General features: G+C 52.7%; 1 protein-coding gene across 1 annotated transcript in view; it reads left to right on the top strand.

Moving 5' to 3' along the window:
• Nucleotides 1-460: 460 nt before the first annotated feature.
• The window catches only part of EPHB1 (EPH receptor B1), a 416,986-nt gene continuing 397,270 nt past the window's right edge, over nt 461-20,176 (top strand). Inside the window, exon 1 of the mRNA XM_032869646.1 lies at nt 461-895. Coding sequence (XP_032725537.1) covers nt 838-895 — 58 coding nt within the window. The 5' untranslated portion in view covers nt 461-837. The remainder of the gene's footprint in view (nt 896-20,176) is intronic.

The raw sequence follows: 20,176 nt of genomic DNA, 5'->3' as shown, positions 1-20,176 counted from the left end.
AAGCCATACTCTATTAGAAGGTGAAGTCCTATGAATAGGAGGGGTAGGGTGTCCCTTCCGATTGCGCTATAATGGGTAGTCAGGGTATGTGTCGTTAAGATGAAATAAGAGGAAAAAATGATCACTTAAAGCTCACCGAGTCCTGGTGGGCTGTAAGGAAGGGTATGGGCCTGAACTGACTGCTTCGCTAGGACCCCTAGGTCCCCAGCAAGGGGAGCGGAGCGGGCCCGTGCGCTTTTCCGAGAGCACCACGAGGGGGAGCCCGGACCCCTCCTAGCGCCTTCCAAGCCCTCCCGCACAGCCTAGCAAGCAAAAGTTTTTCTTAAACTAACAATGCCTGTGTAAGGAGGTGCTCGCGCCTGATTGGACGGGGGAATTTTGCAGGTTTGATTCCTTGATTGGACAGGAGGTGTTAGGGGTGGAGAGAGAGCTGATGGTGGGGGATCCCGCTCCCTCCCCCGTCAGTCTGGCCGGCTCGGTCCTCTCGTAGGCTCCGCTGTAGCTCGCAATGTGACACCAGGACGCATACGCACTCGCGCGCTCTCCCCAGCTCACACTCCTTCGCCCTCTCTCTCACATAGACGCGCACGCACACACCCACCTCTCCCATAAACACACACACACACATGCACACCCACACCCACGCGCGCCCGCACCGCCCCACGCGCGCACACTCCCGCCCACGCCCACGCCGTGCTCCGGGGAGTCCGGTCCCTGCGAGAGCGCGAAAGGATACGGAGAAGCCACCGGCGGGGAGTGCAGCGGCGCCCCGGGACGCGGCGCCCTCCCCGCGCGGCCGCCTCGGCTTGGGCTCGGCCTGGGGGCCGTCGGCCGGCGATGGCCCCGGATTGCCTGCTGCTGCTCCTCCTGGCATCCGCAGTGGCCGCGATGGAAGGTAACGTAGCCTCCGCGGAGCAAGTTGGCGGCTGGCGGCTGTATCCCCGGGCTGCTCTGGCTGCTTCGAGCCGTCCGCCTCCCGCGACCCGGGGGCACGGCTGTTGGGGAGCCCCCGCCGCGGCGGAGCGCGAGGCTGGGGCGGCAACCCTGGCGCGCCCCCCGACTGGCTCCCAGCTCCCGCAGCCGGTTCGCGGAGCCCCCGGCCCTCCCGCGCCCCGGCGCTCCCGGGCAGCTCGGGTCTCCCGCAGCCTCGGCTTGGCTCCGGGAGTGCGGAGCCCGCTGCATTGCGGTGCAAGCTCCTAAGCTCCGGGGGCGCCGGGCTTTGGGGACCAAGGGAGGGGCTTCTCGGGCTCTCCAGCCCCTGGAGTGCGGACGCCTATCGGGTCCCCTCCTGTCCTGGCCACGGATGCGCTTAGATGGCCATGTGCCACCTCTCCTTTTCCTCAGCTCGGGCTCCACGGGCTCCGGTACTCTGGGCTCCGCAGGCTAGCGCCTAGCGCTGGGACCAGAGGAGCTCTGCCCCGATGCCCCGAAAGTGGCCGCCGGAGAGGGGCTGAGTTCACTGCCGTACCCTCGGTGGTCCTGGAGCCTGTGGAGCTGCAGCTTTCCTGGGTCAACTCGGGGCGAGGCGGACACCTTTGTCGCCTCTTGAGCCTGGGAACAGGGATGCGGTGGGAGGGTGATCTGTGTGGCCGAAACTCGCCCGGCATCGCCTTCGCCTGGGAAGGGAGACTCGCGGGTTGAGAGGCGACGGGCAGTGACATTCCCCCTGCTACTTAGCCTTGGCTGAGCCTCGGGCAGCGGCCGGGCCAGCGCGCCCCGCGGGCACCGCGCCGGGCGCAGCGGGGAGCACCCGCGTTCGGCAGCGCCTGCGAATCCCTGTGGGAAATCCCTGCCCCGCTCCCCGCCCCCCGCGCCTCCCCCGCCCCCGCTCCCCGCCGCCGAGCGAGGGCTGCAACCCCTCTTGCGAACGCGGCTCGGCCAGGGAGCCGAGCGGAGTTGTCGAGGTGGAAGCAACTGTCGGGGGCGGTGAGCCGCCGCGGCCGGGCTGGCAGCAGCGCTTTTCGGGAGCGGGAGGGCTGAAACTCCACCGAGGGACCCGGCGCCCGCGCCGCGTTGCCAACTAGAGGCTCGTTCGGCCAGGCTGCCCGGTCCCTCGCCAAGCTGTTACCGGTTGTCCGGGGGAAACGCCCCCACCGCGGATACCGTGGTCCAGCGCCCCTGACCCCTACGGAAAGAGCTGCCCTTCTCCAGCCAAACTGGGGCATTCGGGATCTCGGGGCGGGGCTGATTCCTTCCCGGTGCAGGGAAGACCAATCCGTCCAGCGTTCGTTCTGGTGACGGCCCCGGGGTGCGACGATGAACGCCTAGAAAGCTCTCACTTGCTTTTCTGAACATGTTTTTGGTTTTTTTGTTTTTGTTTTTTGTTTTTGTTTTTGTTTTTTTGTCTACCCTCCCGCTGCCCTTCCTGGCCGCTGGTCTTTGTGCGGAGGGGGTTGCATTTGGGGACGTGCGGGGACGAGAGCGGGGTGGAGCGCGGGAGACAGACACCCCAGAGCAGAGCTGGCCGGTCGGGTTTGACTTCCGTAGGGGCAAGGGCGGGAGCAGGTGAGATGGGACGAGCACAGCGCTGTACACTTCCAAAGCAGACAGGACAACCTTGGTGAGCGAGCATGAGCAACGGGCCAGGCAAGGCTGGACTTGGTCGTGCTGGGACGGCATGTCCTACCGGCCGCTGGGCCTGGGGCTGAAAGCAGAGGGTGCCCACTTTGGGAACCTGGTCTTGGCACTGGGTCTCCATCGATGAAGGAGGGCACGTGCGTGTGAGCAAAACTGGAGAGCAAGTGTGTGGCAACACACCAGGCGTCTGGATGCCGGCAGTTTCCTTCCTAGACCTCTTCTTGGTTAGCTCTACGTGTGTGCTGGGCTGGAGCTGCCCGAGGGAGGGTGCCCTTGTGCCGGCACACCCAACCCTGTATGTGGGCCCTGTCACTAGGTCGCCTGGAGTGGCTCACGCTGTGGGATTTGTGTCGCTTCTCTCCGCACAGCCCCAGAAACTTTGCCAGTAACCTGGCAAGAGGAGCCTGAGTCTCTGGGCTGGAAATGTCTCCAGCAAGGGTTAAAAGAAACGCCACATTCAGCAGAATATTAAAGCAGCCCCATCGTCCCTGCTCAGTGCGCAGGGATAGTACACACCATTCACTCCCATCTCTCCTCCAGCGAACACAGGCAGGTTCATTTTCTCCTCTTCACACACGGAGCCGCCTTCCCGCCTGCCTGGCTGGGCTGGGGCCAGCGTCATTTGGTTTGTGATGAGTGAGGAATAATTATCAGAAAAGTGGATCAATGAGCTGCCTACACAGACAGCAGATCCTCCCAAACTCTGCTGTGGCCAGGGGCGCCTCTCTTTGCGCCTTTGGCCCCTTAACGAGTCCATCTTCTTTCCCTTAGGTGGTGGGGGATCTGGTGGAATTGCTCTAGGGCCTTGTGGCCCAGGGACGGCAGCTCTAAGACCAGGCAGGTCCTCAGCACTGGCCAGGGCAGGAACAAAGGGACAGTGGAAGCTGTGAGCCAGCTGGGGACCCTTGGCCAGACAGGCAGGCCCCTATGAGAATCTCTGCCTGGGCGGAAGGAAGGAAGGGTCTAGTTGACATGGGGTGTGAGAAACCCGCACTGAAAATGAGCACCCATTTCCTCCCCTCCCCTCCCCTTCCCCATTTCCAGCCAGTGGCTTGGGCTTGTGGGGAGAGGGGCCATTGCAGGGAGAAGGCTCTCTGGGGTTTTTAAGGTTTGTTTTCAGGGGAGAATGGGGCAGTTTGGGAGGCAGGGATGCTGATATCTGGCCTTCTGGACACAGAGCCAGGCCTGTAAGTCTCCAGATGAGCCAATGTCTTTTCACACTGGGTCTGGGAGCTTGCTCAGAATGGGCTGGTGAGGTCTATGAGGGAAGGCCACCATCTGCATTCTCTGAGCTTCCGTCTGGCCTGTGCTCTTCCAAACAGGGTCTGGAGGCCTGGGCTTCTTTGGAGGTGTTTCTGCAGCCATGGGACATGTGGGGCTGGCGGCAGACACCCCGCCCTCATAGTGGACTAAGCGTGTTGGCCTTTCTGGGTGGCAGCCTTCCGGCATCACTGAAAGCTTATAGCATCCTCCCAGCCCCACCCCTGGCATCCACGAATGACCATGTACCTGCAGGTGGCCTCAGTGTCAGGACACTGGCTGGCCAGAGCACCCCCAGGAGACCTGTGCTTAGGTGTGGCCGGGAGTGAAGCCCTGGGCTTGCCATCCTTGAACACCCTGGTGCATTTGATGTGGTGGTAGATTTCTTGGGGTTTGACAAATACTGGGTTCACAGGAGAGCTTGCTGATGCATAGATACAAGCCTCAGTTACTGTGCCTCTTTGTGGCATACCCCACCTTAAAATGCAATGGCACTGAGTTACACCATACAGGCTTAAATCTCCATTACAAGTTCGTGGTGAAAAACCCCCAACCTCAGCCCGTGTGTCTGCCACAGGCTGCTGGGTAGGCACTGATTGGCCGTTTCTGCATTTTATGCGACTATTTCTTTGCTGTGTGTGCATCTGTTGTAGGCATCCGCAAGTGTGCCTGAGCCTACCAGCGGTAGCAGGCGCCAAAGATTTAAAAAAATGTCTGGGAGAGAAAAGTAAATTTGAAGAAATCCTATTAGGTGATTTTATTTTCTGTGCATCATGGAAAGGTGGCTATTACTCAGTGTTTGCGGAGGGACCCCTCAAGCCGGTGAAGGGAATGCTGGTGAGATAGGGCAATACAGCTCTGGGTAATTGCTTGAGAAAATTCTTGGCAGGGCAAATAGCTGTGGAGGTGGGACCCAGCCCCAGCTCGAACCTTCTGGGTCGACAGAGCAAAGTTGCCACCTGTGGTACCCAGGAGCGTGAGGAAGGTCTGCTGGGCCCCAGAGTACCCTGCCCCAGTCTCTGCAGCCTTCTGTTGACTTGTGCAGACCCAGATCTAACTCTCAGAGCCCCTGCCCTGGCCCCTCACCAGTACGGATCCTATTTACTAAGCTGTGCTTTGGGAAAAGCCCATGAGGCAGAGACGTGATATGGCATCCTTTATAATTTTACCCATCTAGAAGGAATCTTTGATAAAACAGATTGGACCTAAGAGGAAGGGTGGTGCCAGGAAGCTCAGGACAGTGCTATGACCCTTTCCTCTGGGTCCTATTTACCAGACACTACCTATTCTCTAGTTGGTTGACTGAATTTTGTGGACTTGGGGTAGTAGAAGGAGGTGCAGGGTTGGGAATGGGGTCTGGCTATGAGGATGGGGCTGAGGTCCACGTGAGGTGGAGACAGATGGCTGGATTGTGCAGGAGCCTCCACCCAGAATTTTCATCTCCCTATTCTATGGTTTGGGGAAATCTCCTAGTCCCCTGGCCGAGTGTCTTTCTCCGTACAGTGGGTTGTGGTGCTTACCTGTTCCAACCTTAGAAGTTGGACAGGTCATATAGGTTGTGAGGATATACCCATACTTGTTTAAAATTAAGGTGCTGTTAAAGTCAAAGACACTTTTTTATTATTGAATCAAAACCATCAACTGTATCATGTATAGCTAGTCTCTAAGAGGTTCTACTAACACTCAGATTCAGGAGCAAAGTGTGTGCCCACATGAGCAAAGGGTGGAAGCAATTTTAAAAGCCAGAAGAGGGGAGGATCATCTTGGGCAAGCTTCAGGAAGCCTCGTGGCAACTAGGCAATTTGCTATAGGCTCCTGGGTGCTCACCTCGAAAGTTCAGGTCTGGAGGGACTCTGAAAATCGGCTTCTGGTCTCCCTGAAGATCCTGATGTAGGTGCTTCTTGGAAACCCCCCGCTGCTCAGGGGGAGGTTCTCAGCTAGCCTGTGGTCAGAAATCCTGGGTAGTCTGGCTCCCTTTTGCACTTGCTGCATCAGAACAGCCTGGACATCTGCATTTTTAACCAAGGGCTCCAGTGATTCAGAGGCAAGCAGCCTGGCACCAGTATATTTGGGAATTGCTGATAATAGCCAACGCTTTATACTAGGTGTTGTTCTAGGTGCTTGACATAAGCTAATTCACTTAATTGGTACAACAACTGTATCAGGTAGGTGTTGTTATCAACCCTACTCCCATTTTTCAGATGAGAAGACTGAGGTACAGGGTAGCTAAGTCATTTGCTAGGGTCATGCTGCTAGTTAAGTGGCTGTGCATTTGAATCTGGGTGGCCAGGTTCTGGAGTCTTATGTTCATAACCATCCACCTTCTTATACCACATCTGTGTGTTTTGCATGAAGAAAAGTTCAGATCCAGCCGGGGACAGGAAGAATTCCAGCTGCGCATCAGCCATTGGCCATTGGGTACTTCATTGATTACTGGGCACTTCATGTTTGGGTGATCATGAGAGAAGAATGAGTGTTGAGATCATCTTAGTGCTTCAACTAGAACACCAGTCTCCATGTAGCTCCCTTCCTGCCCCTTTTTCCCACCTCCTACCCTTACTCCCGCCCTACACACATGCGCGCGCGCACACACACACACACACACACACACACAACACACTGTTGGAGACCTGCACCACCTCATGCCTTCTGATCAGGAATCTAGTAGAAGGACTAGAGTGTCGTTCCTCCTCTCCCTGCCCTGGCCAGCTCTCCCAAGGAAGAAATGACTACAGGCAAGTGGCCCCAGAGGAGATGGGCCTGGGCACCCCATGCATCCCGGAGTGGTGGACGGGGAACACGGTACTCTTACCTGTCTCCACTTGACAGCCTAGAGCACATCCCTCCACCTGGATTTCAGGAGTCTGCATTCCTTGGAAGAGCTCCCTTTATGTCTCCCTCTTCTGCACTAGCTACTTAAGCAACCTGAATATTTCTATCAGATTTCCATGTCTCCAAAGGTGGTGGGGAAATAGAGCATTGGACGCCTGCACTTCTGAGGAAATTACTATAGTAATAAAGTAACACCCTGGGAGAGATTTCATATTTAAAAGCAAAATAGTACATGAGAAATTCCTCAGCTCCTTCTGTGGCTTCCACTTCAATTTCAGCAACAGTTGGGGCTCTTGGTCAGAGGGTGTTTGTGCTTGGAGAGGGAGCATTGACTGGCCTGATCAGGGCCACCTGCTCCACCAAAGACCTCTGACACCTGATGCCTGAGCTGCCTCGCTGGTTTTGTTGATCGCTCCTCTGAGGATTAGAGAAACGGGGAACACACTTGCCAGGGAGGCCTGGAGGCATGGGGGGCACGGGGGTGGGGGGGGTTGGCGTTGGTTCTTTGCTAATGGAAAACTGCTTTCCACCTGACCTAAGCCACAGGGAGCAGCCAGACACAAGGTTAGCTCTCTTCTCTCCTTGTGCCTCAGTCTTCTCGTTGTTGACTCAGACTAGAGGAGGGGTCATTATGGGAGAGGAGATAGCTGGGGCTGGGGGTCGGGGGCAAACCCTGGGGTAGAAGCTGTGTTAGAAGCAGGGGAGTAGACAACTCTAGAACTGTCTGGGGCATGGTGACCCCCTGGGTAATTGTGGGTGGGGTGGGACTCCTCATAGGCTGGTGGGGTTTCTGCAGGCGTGGCTCAGGACCCCGTTTTGGGGCATCAGAGATGAGTGAGGGCGAGCTTAGCTAGCATCAAGAAGGGGCTCAGCCTGGTGCCCTCCACAAGCAGGCCCTGTTCTAGGGCCCTCCCACCAGCCAGCAGCAGGCCCAGGCCCATGTGGGCGGTGCAGACAGCGTTGGAACCACAGTCCCCGTTGGTCCCACGTAGTAGCATCTGTCAGCTGTCTCAGTGCAACTGGCTTGTCAGTTTGCCTCCAGCTTAGTGAGCGAGAAGGCTTCACTTCCACAGCCATGAGAAGGCATCTCGCTCAGTCACTCCCCAGCCAGCAAGGAGTGTCCCTCAACTCTGTGAGAGAGTGCCCAGAGCTGAAGGTCTGGGAGCCCTTCACCGTGCTCTAAGAGCCTGCTGATGACTAGGGCTTCAGCACAAGCCATTTGCTAAAGGGGAAGAAGGGTGCAAGTAAGAAGGACCTGTTTCCCCTTACATCACCTGTAAAAATGTTCCTCCAGGTCAGATGAAATCCCAGCAGCCCAGACACACCATTAGCAACTGCTTAGGGAGGCTGCGCTGTCCCCTCCTGGAAGGTTCCCCTGGAGTTCTCTGTAGCAGAACTGGGCCAATGTGGACGCGCGCAGGAAATTTCTTGAGAATTACCAGCACTCATTTCTGCCTGCAGATTGCACCTGAGGCCCAGAGGCTCTCCTCTCTCCCCTCCCGCTTCCTGACAGCAAGTGACAAAGTAACTGATTTAAATTTAACCTCCTTGCTCTGCTTCTCCATCCCCCAGTGGAGGTGATAATAAGCAGAGAAATGGGCAAGGCAGGTGGCCAGGAGGGGAGGGGCCATGTGAGGGGAGCAGGGGCCCCAAGCTGTAGCCTAGCACTAGCCTCTGGGGACTCTCGGAAGCTCTGGGGAGCTGAGACTAGGGGTCGGACTTGAAGGGAAGGAACTTTTCCAGAAATCCTGTATCCTGGTGGTACTAGAACCAGGACTGAACTAAACTCCACCTGCCCATGGAACATTTACCACATGCTGGTCCCTGCGTATACCCTTAATATCCAGGCATCCATTCTCCCATTTTACAGATGAGGAAGCCAAGGCTCTGAGAGGTTAAGTTAACTGACTCAAGAGCTAAGACTCAAAATGATGTTTCAACAAGCGGGACAACTCTTCAGGCCTCTGCCTCCCGGGTCAGCACCTTTTCCATTAATGTTGCTTATTCAGGAATTAATTCAGGGAGCATCTATTATGCACCAGTTGTTCACTGTCCTGCCAAGTGCTGTCACAGTTCCCAGACAGTGCTACGGGTCTCCACATTCAGGCTTCTGTGGCCAGGCTCTCCTTATCTCTCTGGAACCCCCCCCCCCCCCGCGTGCCCCCAGCCAGAAGAAATCCTTTTTTCCTTCCAGTTTGCCTTTTCCTGCAAGCACTTTGTCTTTCCTGTGTGCTCCCCAACAATCAGACCCCCACTGTGGCCATTATTGGTTTTTTGTTTGCTGTATGTCCATCTGGCTCTTGGTTCTGATGAGCTCTTTTGCTTAGGTGGTTGTAGTTCGGCACCTGTGCCTGGCTTTTAGTGGTGGGTGTTGGCGGGGTGTGGGGGTCAAGGCCACTGTGGGTCTCCTGGAGCTGCCTTCACAGGCTCAGCTTCCAGGGGAAGGGAGAGCTGAGAGTGCTCACCTTTGGGGACCTCCCCGGCTTCTGTCCTGTGGGTCCTGTCCTGCTTGGGGTTATGTTTCTTCTTGAATCCTGGCTGCTCCCACCCACCTGGCCAGGTGCAGACAGCATGACATCGTAGGAAGACACTGGGATTTAGCATCAGCTTTGAGCATGGAAAGAGGTGTGGGAGGATGGGGAGAAGAGCAGCCCCTCAGTGTCCTCATCTCATTGGCCTGTGGCCGGTCCCCCTTGGGGCTGTGGCTGCGGAAAGAGCTGAGCAGTAGGACTGGGAATAATTGCAGGCAGCTCCACCGGACAGTGGCAGCAGAGAAAATGCCTTATCTGTGAGAAGCAGCCGGCCCTGCAGTTAATTATTCTGTTGTTTCCCTCTTGCTGTTTTTCTGACACATCAAGGTAAGACCTTTGCCCTTGGCTTTCTCATTGAAGCTGAGGCTGAAACTGGGTGGTGAGATTGGAGGAGGGGAGAAAGAGAGGAGGAGCCTCACTGGGCAAGGGAGGAGGGGGAGACATCCAGAGATGCTTTCAGCCCCTTTGGCAATGCATCCAAAGGGTCTGGATGAAGGAGCACAGACTATAACTTTTGGGGCAAGGAAGAGGGCCTCACCCTCATCAGAAAATCCAGTGAGTTTTGGCAGATGCCCAGGGACCTGTGTTGGGCATTGATCAGACCAAACTTGGGTGTCAGATCACAGCTTGGTATTTCAGTTTATCCTGGCCACTGCGTGTGTGGATCTTTTTCAGCATCTTCCTAACCAATCCAAGACCCTTCCCAGTCCAGGTCATTCTTTCCTCCTGTCCTTCTGAGCAGCAGCATCTTCAGCTGCTTCCTTTCCCCCTGCTCTACCTGGGCACATGTGTACATGCACTACACAGGTACACACACCTGAGCATTGTCCCTTTTTCTTTTTGTCCATCTGTGCAGAGGCCAAAATGAGCTTCTGCTGCTCTGTGCCTCTGGGTCTGTGCCTGCCTGCTCCACCTTTGTTGCGATTTCTCACTCAGCTTTTCTTGGCGAACCCTAGCTTATTCTTTAGAATTCCCTGCTGTGGTCCCCTTTGCCTGGAAGACTTCTTTCCAGCCCCAGGCTGGATTAGGTGGCTCGCTGTCCCTGCACAGCTGCCTCTACCTCCCTCTGTGGGAGCGCATTCCCCATTGGTCTGCCGTTGCGTGTTGCTTTCACTGGGTACTCCACAGAGCTGTGAGCCTCTGAAGGGTGGGGCTCTATCTTAATGGGCACCGTATCCCGTGCATGTGGCACAGAGGTAGCAGCAGTAAGTGTCTAGTGTGTGAAAACCTGAGATCATGTCTCTTGCAGCAGTTTAAAACATCTCTGTAAATTTTTTGATGTCCTTCTTATCAAATATGAAGTCCAGCTCCTCTCTCCTGAAATATAGGTTGGCCTTCTTATTCACTCTAATGAATGGAATAGGGCAGAAGTGATCCTGTGTAATGTAAAGTTGGAGCTGAGGTCATAGAGGACCCCAGCCTCTGCCTGGCTCTCTCTCTCTCTCCTGGCATGCTTGCCTTTGTGACCCAGCCACCATACAGTGAGGAAGCCAAGGTGCCACGGAGAGGCCACGTGTAGATGTTCTAGTGCCACAGCCCTAGCTTAAATCCCAGCCCCCTGCCAGCACCAAAGGCCAGACGTCAGAGCAAGGGGGTTTCAGACGGTTGTAACTCCCATCCTTCCAGCTATCTGCTGACTCCTAGTGGGAAGAGACAGGCTGTCCTCCCTGAGTCCTGTCCAGATCACAGATTTGTAAATAAAATAGATATATGTTGTGATTGTGTAAAACTATCAAGTATTGGGTTGGTCTGTTACGCAACAATTGATAACCAAAATACCCTGGCAGAAGTAGCAGAAGAAGAATGGCTTGAAGAAGACGGGAGAGGACTTAGGGAGAAGCTGGGGAGGGAGAGGAGACATGGCATGTCATTCATTCAACATCTAACACATATTTCTTAGCTTCCTGCTATGTGCTAGGCTCCATGCCCAGAACAGGAAGTGTCCCAGCTCTTGGGGGGACAGTCATGAAGACGACAAATGACATAGAATAGAATTTTAGGAAAGTGCTATGAAGGGATAAGCAAAGTGTTGGGATAGAAAGTGATGTGTGCGGGCTTGGATGACTTGGCATGAGGGAGAAGGTGGGGAAGGGAAGGCCTCTCTCTGTGAGCATGTGAAGGCTGGTCTTGCCAAACAGGCTTAGCTTTACTTGGCACGAGAGATAGATTTTGGCTTGATTACGGTGTTCTTTACAGCCAGGCTGGACCAAAGTAGAATGGGCTGCCTTGAGGGACGATCAGCCCCATCCCAGGTCTCCAAGTGAGGGCTGAGCCGCTCCCAGACCTGAGAGCCCACATCCTATAAGAGGGATATGAGAAGTGGGAGCAAAGAGACAGAACTGACAGCTTCACGTAGGAGCCGTGAGTTTCATGAATACTCATGCGGAACACATTTATGGACCATCTACATGAGAAGCATTGTACTTGAAGCTGAAAACCTGAAGGTAAAGAAGACATAGCCATTCCTTCAAGGAGCCTCCTATTAACAGACTGGTGGGGGAGACAGAGCATGCAGACTGCAGATAACAAGACGTACGACCGATTCTGATAGATGCGGTATAACAATTACATGTCAGGTGCTAGGAGAGACCAGATGAGAGGTCATACTTCTAGTGGGAAGGATTTGGGGAAGGAGCATGTGTATGTGCGTGTGTGTGCTTGTGTATATGTGTGAGAGAGAGACTGTAGAGAGATCCAGGGTGCAGCTCCTGGGGGATGGATAGAAATGTGTCAGATAGAGATGGGAGTGGGTAGGAATGAGAAAGTGAGACTGAATTATTCTTACTCTCTGTCTCATGAAGGTGGACATCTGCAGCTCTCCATCAAGGGTTTTGCCTATTTTATTGGCCATGTCTTTGGTTGTAGAGACAGATGTTCAACTCAAGCTGGAGGAAAGCAAAGGATAGGGGGTGATGACAGGTGCTTATTATTACTGGATAGTGGACTTTGGTTATGAGAATGTCTAGGGCCCCCAGGGCTGTCTCATGACTCAATCTCCCTTTTCTCATTCCTTAGCTCTGTGTCTGTGTCAGCCAGGGTCTTGGCAGAAAACAGACTGCACTCTCAAAGGGTTGACTGAGGTGAGTTTAGAGAAGAGACTCTTTACAGAATTATGAATAGGGTTAAGGAACTCCCTGAGGGGAGAGATGCAGCCAGGGGCTGGTGACAGTGGGAAGCCAGGACTCCCCATGGCTGGGAGGGCAAGGGAAGGGAGTGAGGCTATTGGGACCTGGCAAGAGCTATAGCGTGGGAAAGGGCTCCCTGACAGGAGCTGTGGGCATAGATAGAGGAATTCAGCAGCTGCACAGATCATGCAGGGTCGGAGAAGGGATGCTGTAGTCCTTGAACTCCTTCACCTCTGCATTCTCTCTTCCTGACAGCACTTACCATGGGATGAACTCAGGAAGAAGGCAGGGGGCGTGGAAGCCTGGTTCAGAAAGGTCAGCCTCCTGAGGCTCAGGAGAGGACAGAGAAAGGTAGAGAATGGATCTGATGGGACAATGAACAGAATGATTTATTTAGATTTCATCCTCAGACAGGCCTTCTGCAAGACCATCCTATGGCCACTGGCAGCTCCAATTCACATTCTCTGGAAACTTCCACAGAATGAGAAATGCTCACTTCCAGAAATCCTAGCAAAAGCCCTGGAACTTTTGTCTCCTTGGCCTTCCTTTGGTCCTAAGCCCCTCTCAGGAATCAGGCTGTCACTGGGATAATGCAATGGCCAGGCTTGAGGCACGCACTACCCATCTCTAGAGCTGGGAGGAGATGGTTGGTCCAGACACCCCCCCCAAAACACCTGGCCTGAAATGAGGACTGGCTCCCCACAAAAAGTCAGGGTGCTATTACAAGAAGCAGGGGTAGGTGCTAGTATGCCACACCCATTCAACCTTCTTGCAGAACTGAATCATGGGACATAATGGAAAGCAGTAAAGAAAAGGATGGGGACTGTGGGTGGAGGAGGGGCAGATGGGGGGGCGTGCTGTGTCTGTGGTGGTCTGGGTGGAAGATCTGGGAAAAGATGGCGAAACTGAAGGTCATGGAGAAAAGTAACAACTCAGGATGGCTGGGCAAATGGCTTCTTTCTTGATGAGGATGTTCCCTCTATCCCTGAGCATCTAATAGGGGACAAATAGTAGCGTGTTTGGCTAAAGGCAAAGTGATTTTAAGGCAAGGGTATCTGAACCACGCTCTGAAGGAGAAGGGCTCCTCTTGGGGGCAAGTTGAAAAAATACGGTGCGAGGGACCCTCTCTCTCACTGTAGCTCTCTGGCTTGCGACATAGATATCAGAACATCTTAAGGTAATCATTACATTTGAATTGGATACCCAGTGGAGAGCAAGAATGAAAGAAATGCCAACTCCTAGGAACAATGGGATGGCTCATTTCTCTTCATTTCCCCGCCTTATCCATCCCGGCTTAGTCTCACCTGGAATTTCCGTTTTACATCAGTAGAATATTTTGTTCTGGGTACTTTCTGTCAAGGCTCTGAGACCCATATAAAGATGGCGGGTCTTCAGAGTCCTTTGTAGACTTCTCCCCTCATACGTTAGCTGTCTCTTTCTCTCTTGAGGAATCTGCTTAGAATACATCAGAGGAGGACTCCATTTGCCCTTCCAAGTTCCATGCTCTTGGCTCCAACTTTCCTCTACTCCTAGCCAAGCAGAAAAAGAACAGCTCATTTTTTTTTTTTAACACAGTAGCACAATGCTTCTGCTCTGCATGAAAACCCATAGTTTTCTTTTTCCAATCAGAAGAAAGTAATTTTCCTTTCACTCACCTGACTAACTTGTTCAGAGCGTCCCCTCCCCACCCTTTTCTGATATCTTGCTGCTAAGTATTTGCCAATTCATTTGCATCTCAATGGTTCCTTAGCAACTATCATACCCTCAGGATGAGGTACAAAGCTGCTCTCTGACACGGACCCACCAGGGCTACGTTGCCCTCTTTTATGGTGTCTGAATTATGAAACCGAACCCTGCTCAGACATGAAACGTGCTTACTCAAAACAGCACACAGGTTCGGAATTACAACTCGGTTCCTCCTCACCTTAACTGAGCACGTGGGCTTCCAGGCGACCCTGGTGCCCAAGTGCCCCCAGGAACCTGTTGGCTCCTGAAAACTCTCCTCTGACACCTGCCTTTGGAGGAGAGAGAATCCCAGATCTCAGCAATGGAGTGAGTCTTGTCTTCTTCAGATGGACCATGAGTTAGGTCCATTTTACAGATCTGGCAGCTGAGGCTCAGAGAAGTCAAATGACCTCCTCAAAGAGGAGCAGACACCTGGAACATTCCAGGGACAGACCCGAGCTCAGAGCACTGTAGCTTCCAGGCCCACCACCATGTGCTGCCTCCTGCAGAGTGACCACCACCCTCCCCTTGCTACCTAGGTGGTGATCTTTCAGAATCAGTTTAAAGAAAGTTCTTTTTAGTGCACTTACACTGCTCTATTCATCTGCAGTCCTAGGACATTTCAGTACTCACTTAACTGGAGAGTAAGTGCCCACCTGAATATCTCGAGTGCGTGTGTCTTTCTGTGTGTGTGTGTGTGTGTGTATGTGTGTTTATGCAGATGATACAGACAGACAGTGACCCTGTACCATTTAGCAAATTAGAATACCCCACCCTGAGGAGGTGGTGCTGTTTCTGTAACAGCTCCGGGCCTCCGCCGCCAGGGCTCTCGGGCCTGGAACAGCCTGGCAAATGGAAGACGCTATTCAGAAAAGGACAATGAGAACAGAGCTCATTCTGGGCTAGGGCTGACCTTTGCGACTCCCACTTCACGTTGTTATTAAATATCGGGAAGAGACTGAAAGAACAATTATGGTATTGTCATAATGTATAAGCCTACAAAGCCAGCCATTCCCGAGGAGTCTCGGGCTCGGCTGAGCTTGACAATAGCGGGCCACTCAGCCACGGGGCTGGTTTTCTTCTCCTCCGGAAGTTGTCTTCATTATTTAACACGGCAGAAAACCCTGAAGGAGCTGCACGCAGTTCTGCCATTGCAGGTTCCAGAAAGCTAGGACGTCAGGGAGGAAAGGGGTGCGGTCCTTGGATTTCTACTCGGGTGGGTCCCCGCAGACCGAGGTGCGGTCCCAGTTGCAGCCGCCTAGATGGCCTGGGCTTAGCTGGGTGTTGGCCCCGGGGGGTCCCGGGGAGAGTTTGCTGAGCCAGTTGAGCTGGCTTCCTGGCTTTCAGAGGAGGCCAGTGAGTGACAGACTGGCTTTCCCATGAAGAGGTGTCCTGCAGAGAGAAGGATCACGGGACCTCCTGTGGCCACCCTCTCCTGCACATCCTAAGTGTGCGCATATACCCGCATATCCACCTAAGGACGTCACCTGACTACGGATGACCTGGGGCAGGGGGCACTGCAGAGGTCCTCTTAGCAGCTGGCAATTCCGCACCTGGGCCAGGGCTCTGCCTTGTGGCGTCACTTTCTCCATGGAGATCTGCATCTAGACCACTGTTTCTCAGCCCCATTCTTGTTGTTGCTGCTTTAAGGAGTCTTTGCAGACATTTTCTTCTTAAGCATTCCAGACGCTGTGAAATGTTAATACTACAGACACACTGTACATGTGTTTATATACTGGGGCTTTTGGAAGGACATTACACCATTGTAATATCTAAGTGTTTTTGTTCCCCTGTACCCCCCAAGGATCTGTTTTCACCCCTGTTCAGAATGCATGACCGAAAAGATACAAGCCTGGCAGCAAAGTACCCAGCTCTCAACTGAGTTAGAGCCCTGACTCGCACCATCTGTTTCTCCATCTAACTTTTACCCTGGGTGTCACTGACCTGGGAACGGGTGTCTGCCTTGGCTGATCCAGGAGGACCCCCACTGGCTGGGATTAACCTTTAGTTTTTGGGTCCTGGGAGACAAGGGTATAACCAGAAGCCCCAGGCAGTGGGGATTTACCAGTAGGGGTGGAAGTATTTCAGAACCTGAACAAGCACGGCTGTGTCAGCTTGTACTTTCTGAATGTCAGCCCTGAGTTTCCCAGATTTGAAAATCATTTCTTGAGTCTTTTGGTCCATTTTTAAATTTTAATCTTAATTTTTTAAGATTTTTATTTAAATTCTGGTTCGTTAACATACAGTGTAATATTAGCTTCAGGTGGACGATATAGTGATTCAGCACTTCCGTGCACCACCCAGGGCGCCTCACAACAAAGACATACCTTGATTCCCACCTGGGTCCATTCTTTTTTTTTTTTTTTTTTAAGATTTTATTTATTTATTTGACAGACATAGATCACAACAAGTAGGCAGAGAAGCAGGCAGAGAGAGAGGAAGGGAAGCAGGCTCTCCACTGAGCAGAGAGCCCGATGCGGGGCTCAATCCCAGGACCCTGAGATCATGACCTGAGCCGAAGGCAGAGGCTTAACCCACTGAGCCACCCAGGTGCCCTGGGTCCATTCTTTTTAAAGAAATAAATTTTCTTGAGCTGTAATTTATGTATAATAAAATTCTCCAGGTTTAATTGTATAAATCCCTTGAGACTTGGCAAAGGAATATGGTTCTGTAGCCCCTGTACAGTATGATACAGAACATTTTCAGTGCTTTCCCATCCCTTCACTGTCTTTCTCTTCCCTCTGCCTCTGGCCTCTAGCAACCACTGAGCTGATTTCTGGCTCTCTAGAAGTTCATGTAAATGGAATCACAGCATATGTTTGCCCTGTTTCACTTAGCATCATGTGTTTGAGATTGTTGGTGTGTATCACTGGCTCCTTCCTTTTTTAAAAATTTTTTTAAAGATTTTTTATTTTATTTATTTGACAGACAGAGATCACAAGTAGGCAGAGAGGCAGGCGGGGTGGGGGGGAGCAGGCTCCCCACCAAGCAGAGAGTCTGATGTGGGGCTTGATCCCAGCACCTGAGATCATGACCTGAGTCAAAGCCAGAGGCTTAACCCACTGAGCCACCCAGGAGCCCAGGTTCCTTCCTTTTTATTGCTAAGTACCATCCCATCACAAATGCATCATGCCTGGTTCAGCCATCCAACAGTTGATGGGCATTTTTTTTTTCTGGTTTTTCTTTTTGGGCTTTTATGAATAAAGCTACTGTTGAGTACATGTTTTCATGTGGACACAGAATGAAACATAGGTTTGCATTTCTCTTGGGCAAGTACCTAGGAGTGGAATTGCTGGAGAAGATGGTAAGTGTAGATCTGACTTTATGAGACCACCAATTTGTTTTCCAGAGCGGCTGCAGCCCCTTGCATTCCTACCAGCCATGTGTGGGAGTCCCAGGTGCTCCACATCCTTACCGACAGCTGATGTGGTCAGTCTTTTAAATTTTAACCATTCTGGTGGGGACATAATGGCATCTCATTGTGGTTTCCATGTACATTTCTCTATTGACTAATGATGTGCTTCTCATGTGCCTCTTAGCCAGTCATATATACTCTTTGGTGAAAGGGATGCTCAGATCTTTTGTCCATTTTTGTGGTTGGGTTGTCTGTTCCAGGTCCATTTTTTACTTGAATGGTTGTTTGGAGGTAACAGAGGAATGCCACCCCACCTCTGCCTGGCTGGGTTGCTGTGTTGTGCTAAGAAGACCATAGGTTGTTATGTGCTGGGTGTTATTCCTAGAGTGGGGCTCGGGATGGACCATGATCTTCTCCACAAGGATGGTTATCAGTTATCAGGGATGAAGTACATCCCTAGACAGGGGCCAGGACCTTGGAGAGTGGACTGTTGCTATGGGCCTGGGTTAGCCTCCATAGAAAACCATCGAGTGATCCAGGATTGTGTTCCCCATGTTGATTTCCCGTACATCATCCCCAAGTTCTAACCTCTGTGTCTCTGCCATATTCCTGGGGATCTATGAAGGAAGGACTTGTGCCACCACCCCTGCCCAGCATGGCAGGGGGAGCTGTGTGTCCATGGTGGCAGCAGAAATCAGGTAGACATCCTCATCTCCTGCTTCCCCAGGGTTTTCTTATTATTTTTTCTTCATCCTCCTCCTCTTTCTTCTTCTTATTTTTTAATGAAGAAAGATGTGATTCTCCTAGGAAAGGTGGTCTGATCCTACACAGGGAAGCATATGGAGGCTTAGGCCAGACTCTCAGGGCTCGGCACCCCAGGCTTCTGCTCACCTCGCTCCTGCCACTCCAGCCCTGGGTGGTGTCACAGCCGTCCTGGTTTGTGCTGCATTCAAGCTGAAGAAGGTTCTTTCTACTCTTTTCTGAACTTTCAGTGACAGACTCAGGATTCCACAGGCTTCGCAACCCTGGTGATGATGTGCGGGCTTCAATAGGGCTTGTCATCATTTGCGTGATTATCGGTGATCACAGTAATTGAGGGGGAGGCAACACGTGACAAGGATGCTGAGGCCTGCCATGGTGTCATCAGGGATTGGTGTGCTCAGCTTGGCCTCATGTCGCTTCTCACAAGCCTCTCTTGTGCCCAAGAGCAAAGCTGCAGTCGGTGCTGTTACCTTTCTGGCTGTGGGCAGTGTGGGCTGCCTGAGGGTCCCCCAGGATCCAGCCCAGGGCCTGGCACACAGCAGGCACTTGGTGACTGTGGAGGGATGACAAATGGAGGGACTGGGTCTCTGTTACACTTCATAGGTCCCTCAGGGAGAGGCTGATGCTGGTATCCCCACAGCATAAAGCCAGGGACTCAGCTCAAACCAAAGCAATGACAACAGAGTAGGCCCTGAAAATCTGGTTGTGGAGGCAAGACTGGGACACCCGGTGCTGGGTGGAGAGACCCGAGGATAGTTCAGATGAGGAGATGCTGTTGTAAGGCCTGTTTCTAGAGGAATCTTAGGGGCAAACTGGGCTTCGCATAATGGGGATGGGGAGTGGTGGCGAGTACATCATGCAAGAAGTAGCAGAAGTGGAGGCATGGCAACGGGAGAGGAAAGGAAGGTACTTAGCAGGGAAAGGCAGGTGCCTGGAGTAGCAGTTACGGTCAGGTGAGTGCTCAGAGGTACGAGGCAGTCAGTGCTGTGGGAAGTCAGAGGACAGAGAGTTTGGAGTAGGTTAGGGTAACCAGGGTGGCTTCCTGAAGGAGGGGGTAACTTTGAAAGAACAGGAGAGTTTGCAGTGGTAGGGGAGGCAGGGCATAGATCTTCCTTCCAACCAGACTTGTCCTGCCCAAAGCTGGCTTCATCTGGTGTGGGGACCTGGCAGATAGCTCTGTCTCTATGGTGTATGCCCTTCTGTCTTGGACCTCCTGGCTCCAGAGAACCCAGGATCTGTTCCTATAGGGAGCGCTCGGCATCACTCTTCCATCCTGAGTCCTGGGGCTGGGTTGACACTGCTGAGATGACTCACCTAGAGGAAAGCAAGAGGCTTCCTGCAGTGCTCTGGACCAGCTTTCCATTAGCTGTTTTCTTTGCTCTCATGCTCTGCGGGTGGTCTGTGAGCTTCGCCTGAGAGCCCCTTGGAACTGCCTCATAGTGACCAAATTCAAATCCACCTTGGTCAAGTCCCAGGCTCTCAATTTCTGAGTCAGGGAAGCAGCCTCTTTTTTTTTTTTTTTTAAGATTTTATTTATTTGAGAGAAAGACCGAGAGCTCAAGCATGTGCAAGTGCTAAGTGTACATGAGCAGGGGTGGGGGGTGGAGGATGAGGGTGGAGGGAGCAGGGGGCGGGGCAGAGGGAGAAGCATACTCCCCACTGAGCAGGCAGCCAGTAGTGGGACTTGATCTCAGGACCCCAAGATCATGACCTGAGCTGAAGACAGATGCTTATCCCACTGAGCCACCCAGGTGCCCCAATAAACCTTCCTTTGAGCATTTATTTAAAGGAGCCATTCCAGATTTTAAAAGAACTAAGGAGACCTAAGAAGTAAATATAATGCATGATCCTTTACTAGATCCTGTATTGAAAAAAAAAAAAAAGTTGTTCTAAAGGACAGTATTTGGACAATTGACAGTTGACCGTGGGCTCCCAACATTAGGGGAGAGATTCTTAGATGGAAATGTCATAGCAATGTTAAATGTTCCAAATGTGAGAACCATTTTGTG

Source organism: Lontra canadensis, unplaced genomic scaffold, assembly GCF_010015895.1.
Source record: "Lontra canadensis isolate GAN:19392208 unplaced genomic scaffold, GSC_riverotter_1.0 scaffold38, whole genome shotgun sequence".
NCBI lineage: Eukaryota > Metazoa > Chordata > Mammalia > Carnivora > Mustelidae > Lontra > Lontra canadensis.
This window is presented reverse-complemented; position numbering and strand designations above follow the sequence as displayed.